The sequence below is a fragment of the Setaria italica genome, chromosome II, assembly GCF_000263155.2.
Source record: "Setaria italica strain Yugu1 chromosome II, Setaria_italica_v2.0, whole genome shotgun sequence".
Classification (NCBI taxonomy): domain Eukaryota; kingdom Viridiplantae; phylum Streptophyta; class Magnoliopsida; order Poales; family Poaceae; genus Setaria; species Setaria italica.
In genome coordinates, this window is record NC_028451.1 from 48,155,852 (window position 1) to 48,168,537 (window position 12,686).

A 12,686-nucleotide genomic window follows, 5' to 3' on the forward strand; every position below is an offset into this window, starting at 1 on the left:
GCCCGTTCCAAATTTCGGAGGTGTTTGTTTCTTTAGCACCTCCTAAAATTGAATGTTTAGATACTAATTAGGAGTATTAAATATAAATTAATTATAAAACCAATTGCACATACGAAGACTAATTTGCGAGACGAATCTATTAAATCTAATTAGTCCATGATTTGATAATATGATGCTACAGTAAACGTGTGCTAATGATGGACAGGGTCACAGGGGTACAGCCGCACAGGGCTCCTCTTCCGGGGAGATTCTCAATTCCTCGCCTCTCATTCTAAATCTCTCAAAATCTCCATTCCTCAGATCCGGCCATTGCTCTACCAAATTGATATTGCATGTGAGTAAATCGGGTCGCTCGAGCGCACAGTAGGTTGTGTTTCTAACTCATCTTGCTCGTTTCCTTCTGTGCTGCTGCATACCATCGCCGTTGGCTCCCACTGAGCTGGAGCGATGCGTCCGGTGGAGGCCGCTCCGCACACGCTGAGGAGCATGATTTAATCGGGTCGCTGGAGCACATGGTAGGCTGGTTTTCCAATCCTCCCTCGGCCTCGTTTCCTCCTGCTACTGCTGCATCCCTTCGTGCTTCGTTGTTAGGCCATGTTTAGTTTCCACCAAAATCCCAACTTTGACACTATGCAAAAAGAAGATTCCCCATCACATCAAACTTGCGATACATGCATGGAGTACTAAATGTAGATGAAATCAAAAACTAATTGCACAGTTTTGTTGTACTTTGCGAGACGAATCTTTTGAGCCTAATTAGTCAATTTTTGGACAATAATTCACAAATACAAACGAAATGCTACAGTTGCGCATTTATGACAAACTCCCAACTTTGACACTCCCAAATTGGGAACTAAACAAGGCCTTACCTCCGATGGAGCACACAGGATGCGGGCCGCCGGAGGCCGCTAGCTCCTTCGCACGCGCCGCGACTGGAGGTTGCTTTCCTCCTCACAGATTGGTGTAGGTTGCTTCTATCCTTGCGGGTGGAGGAATAACGGAGGTAGCTGCGCTTGCCGCAGAATCCTGCCATGACGCGCTCGGGCGATTTTTTTTTATTCCTTGCGTCCTGTTTCACCCCGCCATAGACGACGAAGCGCGCTAGGCCTCGATCTATTGCGCGGCAGGCCTGCTGGTCCATAGTAGCATGAGGAGCTTCCATTCGTCCTGGCATAAAGCTTGTCTCCCTCGCCCTTGGTCGGCCGGCGGAGCGGCGCGTGCTGCCAGCGACCCGGCGCCGAGGGGCGCGTCGCGTCCGAGCGAAGCGGCTCGACGCGATGCTGCAGGGCGCAGCGGCGTGGGGCGAGCGTGCCACGTGATGCTGCCGGGCGCAGCGGCATGGGGCGATTGTGCGGTGCGGCCGGCGAGGGGGCAAGACGCGGCCGGGCGGAGCGGCTTGGGCGCTTGGCGCGGTGTGGCCGGCGAAGAGGCGGCGCGGCCGGGAGGAGCGGCTTGGCCCAACGCCAGCGGATCGTACGGCAATGCTGCCGGCCTAGTAGCGCGCGGCGTGGGCGGCTGGCTGAGCTTAGGCCATCGTCGGCACAATTTCCAAGCGTCACGGCTGCGTGAGGGGGTATCCGATGATCTAGCTTAGAGCTAGTGAATTAATTTTTTATTTCTCAGATAGTGCGAAAGGTACGAGATTAGCGCGGAGCGAAAGTTAGTCTCGATCGTTTTTCGATATAGCTTTCTCTTACGGCACAACTTTCGAAGCTATATTATGCATGGAACTCGCATCAACTTTAAGCTACGCCCTCAGGGTTCCACATGGCAGCGGGTGTGGCGAGTCGAGATAGAAAGGTACTGACAGAGAAGTTGGCCGATGTTTCCGGTTTTCTCCATGGAAAATTACAGACAGTCCTCGGCCGTGGGCTCCACATGGCAGCGAATAAAACAACGCTACAGTAACTTGATGCCCCGAGGATCGCCGATGTCAGAAACTTTAATACTTCCTCCGTTCTAAAATATAGCTACATTTAGCTTTTTAAAAGTTAAATCCTTTTTACTTTGACCGATAATATCTTTAAAGATAATTTATTTCAAAGTTGAAAATATTTGACTTGAAAAAATTTAAACGTAGCTATATTCTGAGACAGAGGGAGCGTAAGGTAGTAGGTGTATACGGGGTTGTGTTAGAAAATGAACAAAGCGACGGTTTTGATGAGCAGTGAGTTGTAAATGTATTCGTGAACACCTAATACTTGTGTCATTGACACTTTACCTTTTCTATATTTCGGCCTTTCGATTGCATAGGATGGGCCGGAATCGTAGCCCAATGACTAGCCAAACAAGCCCAACCCTCCCAGTGGTATGTGCGAGCGCCTGTATGTCATCAACGGTACTCTCCTCCGTACGCCATGAACCTGGCACGCCTGAGCCTACACCCAGCTTATCTTGTTCACGCATGCATGCGATGCTAGCTATACAACGACAAGATATTACGCATCCTTGCAGTTGCAGTGACCAGCAGTACCATCACACCCGTACCTAAGTTTACGAACTTAGGTCCTTGTGTAAACGCAAACCGATGGTCCTTTATTTGCCAGATGCAAATAAGAAAAATATAGTTATACTTCAACATATAATTACCATAATCATTAATACCTCACGGGCTCGTGTTAAGTTGCAATTTTGCTAAATTCCGATTGCATCTGCGTCTGCGTCAGCCTCGTACTGTAGTTGTTGATGGGAGGTGAGGTATCATGACTACCCGTAAATGCCTAATTTGATCGTTTGGGCTGTGATCTATTGGCACTACTGGAGAATCGACCTTTAGTTTCGATCAGTAATCCTCTTTAGTACCGGGCGTCTGACCGGTATCGCTTGTTCGGTACTAAGTGCGCCATTTAGTACCGGTCGGTGTTACTGACTGGTACTAAATAATTTTGCGCCCAAAAAATAAAGAAAAAAATTGATGAATAGCCGGAAGTCACAAGTCAAGCGAATTTCACGTGTAATATGCGCGTGCGCGGTCCGTGTGAGTCAAACCCACGACCTCAAGCCTTGCGCGAACCTTCCTTAGCATCTCACCTACATGTTGTGATTGAGTTAGGTATACTTTTCTTTTGAAGTAACCCATGGAGAGGCCTTTAGTACCGGTCAATAACACCGTCCGGTACTAAATGTCACCTTTTAGTACTAGTTGGTGTTATTGACCGGTACGAAATGGTACTCCATGGGTACTGATATTATTGTCCGGTACTAAATGCTCCAGGACTTTTAATATCGGGCAACAACACCAACCGGTACTAAATGGTACCGGTCGGTGTTGTTGCTCGGTATTAAAAGGCCTCGAGTACCGAAAATTTGTACCCGGTACTAATTTCACACGTTAGTACCTCGTCCAGTACTAACGTGAAGGACGAATGCTCATATTTCTAGTAGTGTGGGCTTAACGTGGAAAAGACTGGAATGTAATATGGTTTAGTATGCTAATTATTACTTAGGGTAGCCTTTCAAAATTGGTGGCCTGGCGCCCGTTTGCGCCTCTCAATGTACGGGCCTGAGTACCACTGCATACTTGAGTCACACACAAACATGTACAGTCACGCTAGTTGGAGGAATATGGATTTTTTTACGTATAACCCATATTATCTTTCTAGACCATTTATTTTGAGATCAACATGAATCATAGGTACGTGCGGAAATCATGAGTAGATGATGTATATCATATTAAAGAAATGCACGATCGAGATAGACTATGCGGCCACGTGTGTACGTGGAGCTGCCGTTCCCCTAGCTGCAGGGGTGAAGAGTGGTGTCTATACATATCCACCGCTCCCTGTTATCGGTCGTATGCAGATGCAGTACGTCTTGGTATTTAGGGGATTGATGGATCGGATCCGCCTGTGAGCCGTATTGCGCCAATAGCATGTGAATGTACTAGGTTCCAGAGAATAAGGAGCCGGCCGAATCAGCTGCAGATAGCAAACAACCGAGAATCCTATGACTTGACCGTGCGTAGGCGACAACAACGAGCATTCGTTCAGAAATGTTTTGCGGAGATGGCGTGTACGTACTTGCAATTTGAATCGAAGGTAGAAACTCATATATGATGGAGGGCACTATGGATGCAGATCATAGAGATACACAAGTTGGAGCTAGAAGACAGACTAAACTTTTGGCTAAACTTTTAGCTGTGTGCGGTTGTAGAGGTTGGAGACTATTTCAAAATTTTTTAAAAAAGAAGACGTACTGATCTGGATTAATTACGATCGACAAGGTTGGATTATACAGTACTCGGGCCAGCACATACACAGTGATTAATCGAAGAAATTAAACGGATTTATTACTGCGATATACACAGTCGAAGCAAAAAGAAAAGTAATGGGAGCATGACTTGGTGGGCTTGGCATAATGGCATATATATAGCGGCCGCTAGCGTAGAAGAGTCCGAGGTCACGAGATGCAAAACTCCGCGTAGGCAAACGAGGCCACAGTTAGTGCTGTGTCGCTAGCTCTCTCCCTTTGGATGGATCCGTCTCCCCTCTGATCGTTTGCTGCAGCTAGCTGATCTGCCCTGCTGATCAAATACAGTACAGATCGTCTCCGATCCTACCTAAACCTACGAGACAAGAATTATGTATCACGTATGTATATACGTATACCTCGTAGCTACGTTCTCTCCGTTCCGGCCCCACGCCAGAGAAAGCAGCTCGAGCCCGGCCGATATTTTCCGGAGTCACGCATGGAATTCCGCATGCACGCGCTAGTCGACGTTCATGATCATGGATTATATTGGATGGCGTCACCTCGCCTACTCGATCCGGCCTCCTTGTGACCTGCGTGCTCCATCGTCCACGAGCATGGCCGGCTCCCACTTCACGAGCAGATTCTTCTTCTCCTTCTTCACTTCCGTCGCTACCACACCGACACCGCGTTGCGCAGGATATGCCATGCCATGCATGCCCCACACGCGATCACGCTCTCACGTCACGTATCTGTAAATCCAATCGATCCATCCACGCACATACATGCCAACAACTTGTGCGTATACGTACGTACGTGTCCAGGCCCGTATACTACGAATTCCAGTACGTAGGTGCGTGGCGTATATGTGCCGAGGTCATTGTGATCGAGAAAGAGACGACGACGCGCAGGCCGTGTGGCCGTGCCCTGAGAAAGGGCTAAGCAACCCGTGGGGTCTGGCAGCAGCATGGCCATACATGCACGCGATACAGAATATGGCTCCTGCATGCGCAAGCGTACAATTGCTCACCGCATATTCCAACCTGTCCTCCGGCCCCTTCTTGCCAAAAAAATAATCGTGCATGGCAGCTCTCGATCACCTTGCCACGGTGGCACGTCTCAAGGATCCACGTCAGCGAGTTACGTGGCCTAAGCATGTACTAATTCTCAACACGTACATGCATGGACCATCCGAAGCAAGTTTAATAATTTAGTAATGGAAAAGGTGGTATAGAGGTCACATATATAGACGAAATAAAGGAAGATAAACGGAGGGAGAAATAGAACAATAGTCGTCTTGCCCTAACGAAATGAAATACGATCGACTTTGTAACACATGGAGTACTAATTAGAGACTCATAATACACGTTAATCCTCACCAGATACAAATTCTCGTAAAAAAACAAAAAAGACATTTGACTATCAATTCGACTCTAATCATCATTGACAATAATAGTCATTGGACACTTTTTTAATTAAAGGGCATTTACAAGGTTTTGGAATAGTTACAGAGGGATCTAGTAGCCACTCAAAAAAGTAAAGGTCTAAAATCCACCTTGACACGAAGCAACCGGAGACTCACTTGTTATTTGAATTCCAAGATCCAAGGATGGATCGCTACACGGCCACCTTCAAAGATTTTGCCATTCGGTCTAAACCTTCGTCTAAATTATCCACCTTTTCTTTTATAAAAAACAACACAAAGTAACCCCAACTCTAATTTTGCATCCAATTTACTAACTTATGCAATTATGAAAAATAATGTAAAATAACCTCAGAGATTTGCATTTGAATTACCCTGTGCACCTAAATCAATATGAAAATATGAGCAAAAGTAATCCCATCAATTTGTGTCTAAATTATCCATCTATGTCATTATTAAAAATAACCTGAATGTAACCTCCTTAAACTTTTTGTAAATACCTACACATCTGGCATTGTAGAAAAGTATTTCAAAGTAGTATTATCAATTTATGTATATGCTTCTAAATTACCTACTTGCCATTGTTGATATAGAAAAAACTAACCCAAGTAATTGGTAACTAAAATTGACCATATATAACATCACAAAGTAATAACTATATGAGCATTTTATTAGAACTTGGACAAATGAGAGAGGGAGCGAAGATAAGAAATTTTGATTCGCTATATATGGGTCCTAATTTATCCGCAAAGTGCAAACATGTAACAGTTATGTCTCTTAATTAACATTGCTAGTCCGTACGGGAGCACATATTGATAAACTAGTTTATTAAATCATAAAAGTTAGTTTCAGCTTCTCTATGTCATGAAAATGCATGCAACCCGAAAAATACTGCAAATTTGCATAATATCTTCCTTCATTCCTTTGTTTTTGGTAGTATATATTTTCCCTGAAAAACAATAAGGTCACGTGAGTGGCAAACTGGGGACCTTCGAGGGTCACTATAAAAGGCAAGTTAGCCTTGTGATCCTCCTTTGAAGCAGGTCGCAGCCCGCGCTCTCCGATCCCCTCAGTTGAAGCGTCAAAGATATCAATTCTCGAGAGGATCGCGGAGTGCCGGCGACGGGGAGAGGCGGATGATGTCGAGGGAGCGCAAGAAAGCAACCGGTCTACATGAGAAGCTGCAGATCCTGCGCTCCATCACTCACTCCCGCGCGGTAACACACTATAAATCCACATGGTGTTTCTCCTCGCCTTTTTCCTGTGTAATTTTGCTCCGATCCCTTCTAAGCATCCTGCAACCAGTACTACTACGTACTCTCCCCTAGCCATCTGCCTATATATTCTTTTCCTAGTATATATGTTTGAGGTTGCGTAGCAGTCATCAGCTTCAAGCTTCCTTTGGTCTCAAAAGTTCTGCTGGAGTACAAGCAGATACTGTAGTAACTGAATCGAAAGAGGAAGCAGAGCTCGACACGTAAGCTGAAGCATATTGTACAAAATTATTCTTGGATGTCCTGAACCAGCTGCTGGAAACAATATTTAGGTTCCCTAGAATTGAACAGGTGTCAGGAATGTAACTGGACCTACACTTGCATATGCAATCGAACAGAATCTAGATAAAATCACCATATAGTACCTGAATGACATTTTGTTTCCCTGGTCACAGCTGAGCGATACGTCCATAATCTTGGACGCGTCGGAGTACATCAAGGAGCTGAAGCAGAAGGTCGTCAGGCTGGAACAGGAGATCGCCTTTGAAGAAGCAGGCGCGCTCAAGCAGAACTCTTCCCCGACGGTATTATAAACACTTCAAACAATGCTCCTAATTTTGCATATAGACCGATCGATCAAAGTGTTCGTGCTTATATTATTGGTACTTGATTGACATTTATCATCATTCAGCTTCGATTATTCGATCAATGCAGGTCACTGTGGAAACCCTAGGGCACGGGTTCCTCGTCAACGTGTTCTCTGACAAGAGCTGCCCCGGGCTGCTTGTTTCTGTCCTGGAAGCGTTTGATGAGCTGGGCCTCAGCGTACTCGAAGCCACGGCATCTTGCGCAGACACATTCCGCCTCGAGGCTGTTGGGGGAGAGGTAATCATAAGATCGCAATCATTTCCGATCCTTTCATGATCCAGCAATGCCGGTGCTCATGTTCAGTTGTTTTTGCTTCCACTCGGCTGGAATCTGATGCAGAACCAGGTGGGGCATGTGGATGAGCATGTCGTGAAACAAGCCGTGCTCCAGGCCATCAGTAACTGCTCAGAAAGCGATCGCCAGCAAGAGGTCTAGCGCAAGGAGTTGCAGCAAGATTCACCAATAGGCCATGTGAGAATGCACGATCGCTAGCTTATGCGGCCGCTGCAGCATTTAGCTGATGTTCTGTCCTATCCGATATTATCTGAAGAAACAGTCTTCAGAGAACCTGCAGCATTTAGTTTCCGTAATTTCCTGTGTACTATTGGTTAGCCAGGGGCAACAAGTTGTAACATGTGCATGCTGTTCCTTCCTTCTGTTGATCATGGCTGAATATGATGGTGTTTTCCTCTCTCTGACTAATGGTGAAGCTAATGCGATTATACTCAGATCAAGACGACAATTATATTCCGAGAAGTGCAGAAACCGTGTGCAATCATGAATGCGACGCGACGATCGATACTTTCTCTTGCTTTACCTCTGACAAGCAAGTCAAGTGGCACTATACAGATATGCAATAAGCAGATACAACTCCCTGACGGTGCCCTGTTAATATACTGTTAGCCAGCAGCAAAATCCAGATGAACATAGACATGATCCAGTAGCTTGCCGACCTCTACTTAACTGTTGATCTCGTACTTATTCCCGATTTTGCAGCAGCAACCTGCCTTAGCATTTGGTATGTCGATCCGTGGCATGATATGGTTATGATGACAGCCAGGACTGCAGCAGCAGGAATCCAATGCAAGGAGCCCGGCCGGCCGGCCAGCTGCTACGCTGCACTGCAGGTTCAGAATCAGAGTGGGTTGCGAATGAACAAACAAAGGAGGGATAGTTCCAACATCCAGGGAATGCGGCCAATGAGAAGACAGGGGAAGCGATCGAAGCAGGGACAACTGGTGACTCACGTTCCTCTGGCGCCATCTCTTGGGACAAGCGGCGAAGCACCAGCCGGGCACTGTTCCTTCCGGGGAGCATGCTCGGCACGAACACTGCCTACTATGCGCTCGTGACCAGTTCCTGCGAATGAGACAGGGACATCTCTTGGCCGGGAACACACACCAAACAACGCCGCTAGCTGCGACCCGTCGATTCAGGCAGAGAATATTTTGCGTCCATCCACGTCCATGTGGAGGCCAGGGCCAGCGCAAGCTCATCATATCCGCTGGGTGTTCTTGGCTGCTAGCCAAGAACCCTGTTTATTTCTTCATGTATAATGAAATCTGAAATGCAATGTAGTACTCGTATTAGCATTTAGCATTGGCACTGCACTCATCGGCGGCCAAGTTGCCTGCCGCCTGCAGTTTTCCTGAGTGTAGTCGCAGTTGTTGATCATTTGACCTATATGGATCACGAGACGGATACGGTCGATCAGCCTGCTGGTATCTGAACGGAGGAGCCCAGCGTCGCAGTGTCCTCTCCTCTTGGTTCAGAGATACAGCAGCAGCAGAGACGATCAATCGATGGATCGATCCGGTTGAGTAAGTAGGTCCTGCGACTTTTGCAGGTTTTGGCAGGCGTGAGGTGTTGCCCATGAAGCGACAATCTGGTACTGGTCCATCCACGGGATTCTGCGCTACTAGTCACTCACAGCGTGATCAATGATCGGACATGTCGCTGAAACATGAATCGCCATTGGCTCTGAGCTCGTTGGAGAGATCTGAGTCGACGAAGACAATTCCATCGGGATGCGCTCCCATGTGCTAGCTCTTGTGCGGATCAGAGTCTTTTGGACGGCGGCGTAGGAGGGAGAGGAGAGGAGAGGCGTGGCGAGGAGAACAGCCGTGGGTCGGGTCAGCGTCGCCGTCGCGGTGCGCCGCCGCACCGGCGTGCGTGAGATTTTTTTTTTTTTTTGAGCAGGGCGTGCGTGAGAACTGAGAAGCCTATAAACAGAAGAGGAGTTGATTAAGTAACTGGGCCCTATAGCTTTTCTTTTAGCAGGAAACAGGAACAATTCAAGGCCCAGTTTGAAGCGGTTCATTTACGGGCCTCTTCTAGACTATGGGCTCGTTTGAAACTGAGCCCATGCTTGTTGATTAGGCCCTTCAAGGGCAGAAAGGCCTTAAAAATTTAGTTCTATTCTAGAGGCCCATAGAACTGCATACCAAGGCCTAACGTTTTACTTAGCAAATAGGATTTTGTAGCAAATAATCAGTTTTATTAACAATAATACAGTTTCAGACTTTGAAACAAACCAACATACGCAGCTAGAAGAAAAAGAAAGTCGTGTATGTGCAGGCACACTTATATGCCTGCACTCTATATCCCTACCATGAGCCACGTAGCATACTATTAAAAAGAACAACACCATTAATTTTTAAAGTAAATTAGGAAAAATATGAATAGTAATACTGAGTGAAGGACTTTAATCTAGATAGATAAAATTTAACCTCTTGTGATTTGGTGTACTCGTAATGATATGATTTTTTAAGAAAAAAAGTTCACCTCTTTTATGCATGTTGTATTCATGGGAGCTTATTGGTAGGTTTTGATCCCTGTTGCAGCGTGAAGATATCAGAGAATCAGTCCGGTCGGCAAGCAAAGCTTCGGAAGTCATCAATTTAGATATCTTCGTCAAGAACAGGTTAAGAAGTAATAATAGACTCTGCTTATGATTTTTTCCCCTAAAATTTGTAAACTATTATTTCTATTTTGGTGATCAACTTTGAAGTTGAATTTATTGTAAGAAATTAGTTGCGTGTGTTTGCAGAAGCTGGAAATAATTTTATTTTCTAAAAAAGTAAAAGTCAATGAGTCCGTAAAGAGTAGAAGAGCAAGACAGCTACGAACTCGAGGTTGCAGCTGATAAATGGCTCGCCGCCATGCACAGCACGGCGTTAGAGATGTCCAGGTGGAGCCGTACGTGGAGGGAGATTATTCCACGGAGACTTGAAACAAAGCTGTGGCCGTGCCGACCGAACGCACACCAAGCCGAGCACAGGAGTCGCAGTCTGGCAGAGATACCGAGCCCAACGACCCATCAGCAGCATGTAGACGAGCTTGCAGACCCCTGAGAGGCTGAGACCGACGTGTGCCCAACCCACGCGCACCCACTCACCGTAGTGTATGCAATGCAATCTCTGTCCTTCCAGTTCAGTTCCACGGCCGGCAGCCAAAACGCTGATCGCCGTCTAGGCTCCGTTGAAACTGCCAACGCCGACGACGCCTGTCACTGTAGCTCTCGCACTCGCACGCATGGAAAATTCAGCGTTGAGATGGTGGATGCCAGACGCCCGGAGATGACTGCATCCGGATTTTAGTGCGATGCATGCGGTCAGAGTAGTGGCGCTAACATTCCGCGTCAGTACAAGCACGCCCACTGCAGAGCTGCATACGAATTACACCCATTCAGTGAAGTTATTATACAGCGAAGGACGGATGAGCGAGCGCTTTTTTTTATTTTTAAACTTTTTTATTTTTTTTTAAAAACCCCTCCCCAACTTTATTTTCGCGGGGTAACTCTTTTGGCCGCGCCAGTGCCCTGGTGCGGCAGAGGTGCCACGTTGGCGCGGCACGGGACACCGCGCCAGTGCGGCGCTGAGCTGGTCTAGCGCTTGCCGTGCAGCCGCGCGTCGGCTCCCTCCTCCTCTCTCCCTCCTTTCTTTCTTCCTCCAGAAACCCCCGAGCTCCACCAAGAACTCGCCACCCCCCCAGACCCCCGAAATCCCCCCCCCCATCCGGCAATTTTTGGTGGAGAAATTGGGGGGAATCGATCCCCGCATGCTTGGAAGGTATTTCCTCACTTTTTTCCTTATTTTACGTACCATTTGCTAGATCGGTGGATGTTTAGGTGACCTAGGGTTATTGATGTTGTCTCGAATTTTTGATGAAGTTGATTGTTGTTATGTAGTATTGGATGCTTAGTTCATACGCAGTAGACTCTCTACCCACGATTTTTACGTGAAGAACTTGTTGCATGCTTAGATTTAGCTAGTTATTGATCCATTTGTGTATTGTACATGGTATTGGTAGGTTTATTTGTGCAATATGTCCAATTGAAGTCTATAGTTGGTATGGTAAAGTTGATGGATTATGTGTCTAAAGTTTATTTGTGTATTAATTTTTTATCACTTGATGTAGGTGAGATGACGGCGTCCGGGTGTGAATACAAGCGGCATAGGTGGTACATGCATTAAGTGGGCGAGTTCGATGCGGATGCTTCCGTACCTCCTGCCCTTTTGGTACCGGACTGTAGCTGTGGCGTGCCAGCCGAGGTGAAATAATCAAGGCACCCAATGTGCAGCTCTACCATGTCACGCCAGTTCTCACTCTGAATGATCCCGTCACTGGAAGCCCTTCCAGTGGAAGACCAAGGATCATGGCCACGTCCTGCATGGTGACGGTCATCTCGCCGTACGGGAGGTGGAAGGTGTGAGTCTTCGGACGCCAACGGTCGACCATGGCGGTCAACAAGGGTCCATCCATCGGAGGGAGGCCCGCAACAGCCTGAACAGCAAGGTCCAGAAATCCAGCTCTCTGCAGGTACGGCGTGTAGCGCTCATCCCACCTAAGTGGGGAGTGCATCGCAACCGTAATGGCTTCACTTCCTGCAAAAAAAAAATAATTGGAAATAAGATTATTTCTTATCACAAAAGGAAATAGAAATAAATGGAAAAAGGTTCTTTGCAAATAAATGGGAACAAATGGTATCATATCAAATGGTATATTATCATTCAACTACAAATAATAATAGGTAGTGATAAGATTTATGCAATCATGCAGACGGGTTCTAAACAAGCAAGCATTGACCACAATGCAACCCACCACTGAACGAGTACCTTTGTGCAAACATGTGTCAGTTTTTAGGTATGTCCAAAAAGCATGAGTCAAGCATGAAGCATGTTCTCGGCCATAGCATATCTCATGGAGAACAG

The 12,686-nt window shown here is 46.7% G+C and overlaps 1 protein-coding gene across 1 annotated transcript; it reads left to right on the top strand.

Annotated features, from left to right (window-relative positions):
- Positions 1–6,662: 6,662 nt before the first annotated feature.
- LOC101775895 lies at positions 6,663–8,166 on the top strand. Its single transcript, XM_004958622.2, has 4 exons — positions 6,663–6,828; positions 7,281–7,409; positions 7,540–7,710; positions 7,813–8,166. Exons 1-4 carry the CDS (start codon positions 6,748–6,750, stop codon positions 7,906–7,908), a joined length of 477 nt encoding a protein of 158 aa, XP_004958679.1. The 5' UTR covers positions 6,663–6,747; the 3' UTR covers positions 7,909–8,166.
- The last annotated feature ends 4,520 nt before the right edge of the window (positions 8,167–12,686 follow it).